At 37.2% G+C, this 7,477-nt stretch overlaps 2 protein-coding genes across 4 annotated transcripts; one reads left to right on the forward strand and one right to left on the reverse strand.

The window, feature by feature from the left end:
- The first annotated feature begins 61 nt into the window (after positions 1-61).
- LOC118744947 (ATPase family AAA domain-containing protein 3A homolog) lies at positions 62-3,157 on the forward strand. Its single transcript, XM_036478397.1, has 7 exons — positions 62-467; positions 641-795; positions 855-967; positions 1,030-1,236; positions 1,296-2,120; positions 2,286-2,484; positions 2,548-3,157. Exons 1-7 carry the CDS (start codon positions 260-262, stop codon positions 2,611-2,613), a joined length of 1,773 nt encoding a protein of 590 aa, XP_036334290.1. The 5' UTR covers positions 62-259; the 3' UTR covers positions 2,614-3,157.
- An 858-nt stretch (positions 3,158-4,015) lies between these two features.
- LOC118744953 (putative nuclease HARBI1) lies at positions 4,016-5,928 on the reverse strand. Of its 3 annotated transcripts, none has more exons than XM_036478423.1 (4): positions 5,521-5,928; positions 4,710-5,151; positions 4,530-4,650; positions 4,016-4,452 (listed from the first exon to the last, which is right to left on the reverse strand). In XM_036478423.1, the coding sequence occupies exons 1-4, from the start codon at positions 5,637-5,639 to the stop codon at positions 4,067-4,069; spliced, it is 1,068 nt and encodes a 355-aa protein (XP_036334316.1). In that variant the 5' UTR covers positions 5,640-5,928; the 3' UTR covers positions 4,016-4,066. The 3 variants fall into 3 exon arrangements, with proteins under 3 accessions (XP_036334316.1, XP_036334306.1, XP_036334325.1); XM_036478413.1 differs by having other exon boundaries at positions 4,020-4,452; positions 4,506-4,650; XM_036478432.1 differs by having other exon boundaries at positions 4,024-4,452; positions 4,506-4,650; positions 5,760-5,928.
- Between the last annotated feature and the right edge of the window lie 1,549 nt (positions 5,929-7,477).

The raw sequence follows: 7,477 nt of genomic DNA on the forward strand, positions 1-7,477 counted from the left end.
CTTGATTGAACGATAAGTGAATTTGTACGGTGTGTATAGGCCGCTTTGGTCCATCTCTAAGCGGATTTCATTTCATAACTTTTTGACTCAGCTGATCATTTTGGACTAATTTCATAACAAGAACAAGAATTCGCCGTAAATATCACGTTTTTAATTCTTCTTCGACCAGCAGAGCGCATAACCGGTGGAAAAAAATTTTCCATTATTACTTCACTTGGCATAAATAGCGCGTAAATAAAAATAAAAGCAAACCTAAAAAATGTCGTGGCTTCTCGGTCGAAATAGAACTCAACAACCTCAGGAACCCTTAAGTGTTGAGGGTGGTGACCCCGATGGTAAAACTGCTGGGGACCGCAGCGGAGATGCCCAGCTGAGCAAGGCTGAGCGCAAGGCTATGGAAGCCTATCGTTTCGACTCTTCGGCACTGGAACGAGCTGCACAAGCTGCTAAGCAACTAGAAAGTTCAAGTAAGTTCTGCTCCATTCATGGAGTATTTATTTTGTATGCCCGAGTTGCATAACCACAATATTAACACTCTGTATTCATAATTGTGCGTACCACATAAATACATATATGTATATGGATAAGTACGACTAATTTCACGTGTAAAAATTTATTAAATATAAATACGCTTGCACAGAACATGCCCGCGAAGCTTTGGAATTATCCAAAATGCAGGAGTTGACAAGGCAGCAGGAATACCAGCTAAAGGTCAAAGAGTATGAAGCGCATATTGAGCAAGCTAAGGTCGAGCAGAAACGCATTGACCATGAAGAACGACGCAAAACACTTGTTGTAAGTAGATACATCAATTTGTTTTTGACTTGACTATACAAAATTTTATAAAATTGTAGGAAGAAACCAAGCAACAGCAGTTACGTGCCCAGTACCAGGATCAACTGGCCCGAAAGCGTTACGAAGAACAGTTGGCACAGCAACAGCGCGTACAGGAGGAAAACTTAAGGAAGTAAGTGACAACCATACATATGTATGTTTGAATATGTAAAATATGTTTCATTAAATTGCTAGGCAAGAAGAAAGCGTAGCTCGACAGGAAGCTATGCGCCGTCAGACCATTGAGCATGAAATTGAAATGAAGGAAAAAAATCGTCTCAAGTTGCTTGAACATGAAATGCGAGTCAAAGCGAAGGTTGATCGCGAAAATCGGGATATTAATCTAGAACAAATACGTTTGAAGGCACAAGAACACCGCACAACAGTGCTTGAAGGCATACGGTAAGGATGATCAGAGAAATGCTAATACATTTAAATTGTACCGTTATTTTTTATTGCAGCACTGCCGGAACAGTGGTTGGAGCCGGAGTCGAAGCCATGCTTACCGATTGGGACAAAGTTTTGACTGCAGCTGGAGGCTTATCTCTGCTTGCATTGGGTGTCTATGCTGCGAAAGGAGCAACCGGTGTAACATCACGTTACGTCGAAGCACGCATCGGTAAACCCACATTGGTTGGAGAGACATCGCGTTTCGCATTCCTTGATGCTATACAGCATCCAATAAAGTATGTGCAAAAACTTCGGTCCAAACCAACGGATGCACTGAAAGGAGTAATATTAAATCCCAAGTTGGAGGAGCGCCTGCGTGATATTGCTATTGCGACGAAAAATACGCGTGTCAATAGGGGCATGTATCGCAACGTATTGATGCATGGTCCACCCGGCACTGGTAAAACTATGTTCGCTAAACGTTTGGCTGCACATTCAGGCATGGACTATGCCATCATGACCGGTGGTGATGTTGCGCCCATGGGCAAGGAAGGTGTTACTGCAATACACAAAGTTTTCGATTGGTCGCAGACAAGTCGTCGCGGTCTGTTGCTATTCGTTGACGAAGCTGATGCGTTTTTGCGCAAACGTTCATCGGAACATATTTCCGAAGACTTGCGTGCTGCCCTCAACGCGTTCCTATATCGTACCTCCGAACAAAATGAAAAATTTATGTTAGTTTTAGCTTCTAATACCCCGGAGCAATTCGATTACGCCATCAACGATCGCCTAGATGAGATGGTTGAGTTTTCACTGCCTGGTTTGGAAGAGCGTGAGCGCTTGTTGCGACTGTATTTCGACAAGTACGTGCTACAGCCAGCTGCCGAGGGACGCAAGTAAGTAGTTTTTATCCTCTCAAAATAGGTAGTCGAGAGCAACCAAATTTCTTTTTATTTTAATAAGAGAATTTGGAAATGATTTTATATTGCCTTTACAAATTTAATTTCACTACAATTTTAAAATTGATAACGTTGGTAATGATTAAATGCATGTCCCTTCAGACGTTTCAAATTGGATCAATTCGATTACGGTTCTACTTGTACGAAAATGGCGGACATTTGTGAGGGCATGTCTGGCCGTGAAATTTCAAAATTGGGAGTGGCCTGGCAAGCAGCAGTTTATGCTTCCGAAGATGGTGTATTGACCGAGAAAATGGTTTTGGATCGCTGTCATGCTGCGGCTTACCAACACAAGCAAAAGGTAGGTCTATGTTCAATTCGTATATTATTACATTTCTCCTCACACATTTACCTTTTTTTGCAGATGGCTTGGTTGTCAGAACAGGAGCGTAGTGACCACAAAACAATAACTGGTGGAAAAGGCACATAATTTCCTACGGCTAGCTGTAAACAATTGTATTCCTAAACAATGCCGGCAACAACTATAAACCCGTTTTTATTGGACAGAAGCATGGGATGAGTGCAGTTGATTGAGTGTGCTAGCATTTTTAAAATATAATTTAAATTTTTTTTATTATCCATAAAGATACCAAATAAGTAAATAGATTAACGACAGCCACTTATCGCAAGCCCTAACTCTGTGGAACACTTGTTAAGCACATTTTCAAAAATTTTACTGCATTTAAATTTGTGCCTGAAAGTGGTGGCACAGAGCTCATGGCATTTGCAGTTATGTTTCTGAGATGCAAAACATATATTCATTACCTAAATGCGTATCAAGACTGAGAGAATTTTATATTAAACTTCTGCTTGAGGCATTGGGTAAGACATATGTATGTACGCATGTATCGCTTCTTGACCTTTAATTTTTGTTATCTCTATATTGGAATGTTGACTTTGTTTGAAAGTTATAAATAAGGAAAATTTAAATATATGTACACACATATGTATGTATGTACAGACATTAATATAAATCAGTTATTTGTAATTGTTTTGCTGGTGGGGAAAAAATGCCTTTTATGGGTTTCGGTACCAACACCAATCGGCATCCAATTTTTGTCCCCTATTATGGTTTACAACTCAACTCGTATACAACTGAACTATTCATTGCTATTGTCGTTTACAACTGTGTTCTGTTTTGACTGTAGCCATTGGAAGAAGTCGGAAATTCGGTAGAAATTTTGTTATTTTCATAATATTCCGCCCTATGTTGAATATCATCACCGTCAGTAAAAGTGACGATACAGCCATCGTCAGCCATGTTACTGATGCGTTGACTATCGTCGACGATGACGATGACGATATTCAGCATAGGGCCGATTATGTTATTTTAACGATATTCAAATAATTAAAAGCAAAAAAGTGTAAATCAGTTACGAATTGTGTTTTAGCGATTAGCCCGAGGATGCTAGTGCTAGACAACTAACACACAACTATGTTTTCAAAGTTGAGTTGAGTTTTGTCTCACAATACCAATTTACAGCTTACAACTAAACTATCTTAAAAGTTGTGAATCATAATAGGGGCCTTAAAAATCAGTATTGGCATTGCTGTTTCCGATAAAAACCGGCTGCTTTCGACACAAAATTTGTATTAGCTAGGGAGAATCGGTCGATTTCAAATGACAATTGTTTTCTTTTTGGAAATAAAGGTTTATGTAATTGAATTTAAATTTTGTTCAGGCAAGTTTGCAATTCACTTCCGAAGGAACTTGCGACTAGCCTATAGAAATTAGAAATCGGCGTTAATCCCGAAGATTCTTTTGGCAAGTACAAACATTGTTGGTCAAAGATTGTTTTCACGTCTTTTTTTTTGTTTAGTATTTGTCAGATTAAAAAAAATAAGACTGATTCTTATTTAATTCAAATTGAAAAGACTGATCTTTATTCAACAAAATTGCATTTAATTTGTTCTCTTATTTGTAAAGCTTCTGTGTTTTGCGTGTTTTCTGCATCTTCATTACTATCAAAATTTATTTGGACATGTTCTCCATCGCTTATTTCTTCCATTGCAATATCTGAACCAAACTCAATACAAATGTTATGAAGTGCTGCACAAACATTAGCAATTTTTGTTGCTTTAGCTGGCTTGTAATGAAGTGGTCGATTACCAAGCAAACAACGAAATCGATTCTTTAGTACTCCAATAGTTTGACCTACTATATTTCTGGCCTTTGCGTGTTTCTTATTGAAAACAGCTTCTAAACTTCCTTCTGCAGCTGAGCGATATGGCGCCATGAGATATGGTTCTAGGGGATAACCTGCATCACCTGTTTTTAAAGTTTAAATTTAGCTTTACAGTTACCTTAATGTTGACGTTTACCTAAAAGCCAACAATTCCGCTCACCAGCTTCGCATCTATCGCGCAACATACTTCTCGCGTCACTTACATTCCAAATTAGTGAGTCACTTGCTGAACCTGCATGTCGAGCATCAAGATACCGTATACGCATTTTATGATCGCAAATCTAAATAATTTTTGTTATTTTTTTTAGGTAAAATATAACATATATTCTTTTATACCTACAACCATGGCATTTAAACTGAAAAAGCCTTTCCTATTACAATAAAGAGGCTGGTCTTGTTTTTTCGGCGCCAAAATTTTTATGTGGGTACCTGCCACGCATCCAATGACACCAGGAAATCCCGTCTTTTCAAGAAATTCCCTTTTAATTATTACTTTTTCATCATTTGTCATATTAAATTTTATCCATAGTGGACAAACGATGTCTTCCAAGACAGTAAGTGTTTCAGACAGAATGGAGCAGACTGTTGGCTGAGAGAGACCAAGGTTGAAGTTGTTCCCAACATTTAATTGGTAAGAACCCTGCGCTAGAAATCCCAATGTTGCTGCCAATTTTATTGTATTGGAAACCGACGTTGAACGTATTCCTACTTTCATTTTCGGTCGTATTTTTCCCAATACATATTTGAAGGCTGTTTTATTAAGTCGAAAATAGCTTTCGAATCTGGAATAAAATGTGTTCGTATGGAATGGTAGCTTATGTCGGGAAGCTGGCTTTAGTATAATGCGGCATTCCCTTTATCCTTTAAACAACAAGGAATTTTTTGATGATAATAAGAATATTGACTTGCTAGCATCGGAACTATTTCTCAATGTTTATTTGCCAAAAGTTCTTCATCGGCTTCGTGCTAGCGAATCTCATACGCAATCGTATGCTGCGATTGCCACATTATACTAAAGCCAGCCTTTCTACATAAGCCCCTGTTCTAAACGAACACAGAAATATTACTGTAAATGTAGAATATTTAAAGCTCCAATTTAATATTGGTCGGTATAGACATATCATGGCACATAAATTGTAGTATGTACTTACTTATGATCGGTTAAATTAAATATATCTGATTTTTGTCTAATAACTTTTCTTTGCATCTTCAGCTCATTTTTATTAGTTTCATCGCTAGAACTTGAGCTGGTATCAGATATAAAAAACATTTTTACAAAAATGTATTATTTCCTTTTTTTGAGTTATAAAATGCCACTCAGCCCAAAAATGTATCAAATTAAGGCGAATTTATTAATTCGACTTGTATCAAATCAAATAAAATTGCTTACAATAGGAATGGGAAGGTCAACTTCGACTGTAGACCAAAATGGTTTTTTTTGCTCTTGAAAGTCGAATGGAAGTTTGAGGAAGTCGACTTTTCACTGTCAATTCTCGATTTTTTAGAATTTATCTGCTCCTGCGCCTACCCTGCAAAAAATGGCTGACCAAGAACGATAGAATGGGTGTAATAATAACAAGGTGTTGTCAGTAGCTTAACCTCACTTTTTCGGCAGGTGTATTCCGGTCACGCATTTTAAAGTACTAGAAAATGTACTAATTATTTACTACTTTTAGGGCCGGTTGTTCAATGTCTGATTAGCACAAATCGGAGGTAGAAGCTCCGGTTAAGCACAACTACTGATTTATCGATAATATGTTACATGCATGATGTCGAAATCGTCGATAGTGTAGTGGTAGTGATAACCAGACATTGAACAACCGGCCCTTAATCCGTTGGTGCATACTATTTCAAATTAAATGTAGAAAAATGTATAATTACAGGCGTCTAAGCCTGAATATATGTTTGTATCTGCAGCTCCACACAGCTTGGATATATATCGTAACTTTAAAAAAGTAGAAGCCGTAAAATAAGGCAATTTCCTATAAGACTGTAAAAGACTTTTTAAATAGATTAAAACACATAAATATCGATAATATAAGCGAATTCCTAATTGAACCATGCAGCCACTATATTCTAGTGTATCAGTAGTTCATTTGGCTCAATATTATGACAATGCAGCAAGAGTTATTTAATATAAAAAATCGCCTTTCCATACGATTTCTGTGTACGTTTTTTCCATTGATAACTACGATATCTTTTATTTTTTTACTTTTTGAAGACAAAAATTGTACAAATCCAGCAATTTTAGATATTAATATCGTTCTGAAAGCACCAAGTTCTTAAAAAATCACCAACATCAAAAGTTTACAAAAAATTGCATAATTTATCGGAAATTTGAAATCTTTATTTTAAATTAAAGTTGAATTCTTTCACTACACTTGTATGTTAAAGTTTTTAAACTCGGGTCACGCGTTTGGACACAAATACCCAACATCATTGTACAAATATCTAGACCGTACCGTATTTCTTAAACTTCCATAAGGTTTATTAATGAGGAAAACAGCTTTTCCTGCAAATCATGTAAAGCCGAAAAACCGTGAAGCATCGGGAACGCAACTTATATTCATAAAACTTTCCAACTCCAAGGGCTCCGACGAATCTCGCAATTCCCCTCCTTGCTTTAGCCAACTCTACTAATCTATTAGCTTCCACATCATCTTCCTCATCACTAAACCATATTTCAACTGTGTCCATTTTTTAAATTTTATAATAAAATCAATTATTTTAAAAATGATGTAAATAAAACACTAAAGAAACAAATGTAAACAAACAAACAGCTGTTTACAATTCTGTCAACCATTCACAATAGTACACATTTTTATCGATCAAGTTACACAATAGCAAAATAAAAAATGATCGACTCGATGGACAAATTTCTATTGTACTGCCAGTCGACACTCGCAATAGGGTCTAAGTAGAATTCTCCTTTCTGCAATGCCATAAAAAGAAGCCGAAGTATTTCTGCGCAGAACTCCTTTCTAAAATGGCGGCCTGCAGCAAAGGCGCTGAACACCTTTTGCAGAGAACACCTTTCGGCGTAGGCGGCCTTCGGCCGCGGTTATAGATTATAACCCTCACAAAGTAGAATTCTATTTCAGTGCTGCG

The sequence above is a fragment of the Rhagoletis pomonella genome, unplaced genomic scaffold (genome assembly GCF_013731165.1).
Source record: "Rhagoletis pomonella isolate Grant_MI unplaced genomic scaffold, Rhpom_1.0 Rhpom_scaffold_00001, whole genome shotgun sequence".
Classification (NCBI taxonomy): Eukaryota; Metazoa; Arthropoda; class Insecta; order Diptera; family Tephritidae; genus Rhagoletis; species Rhagoletis pomonella.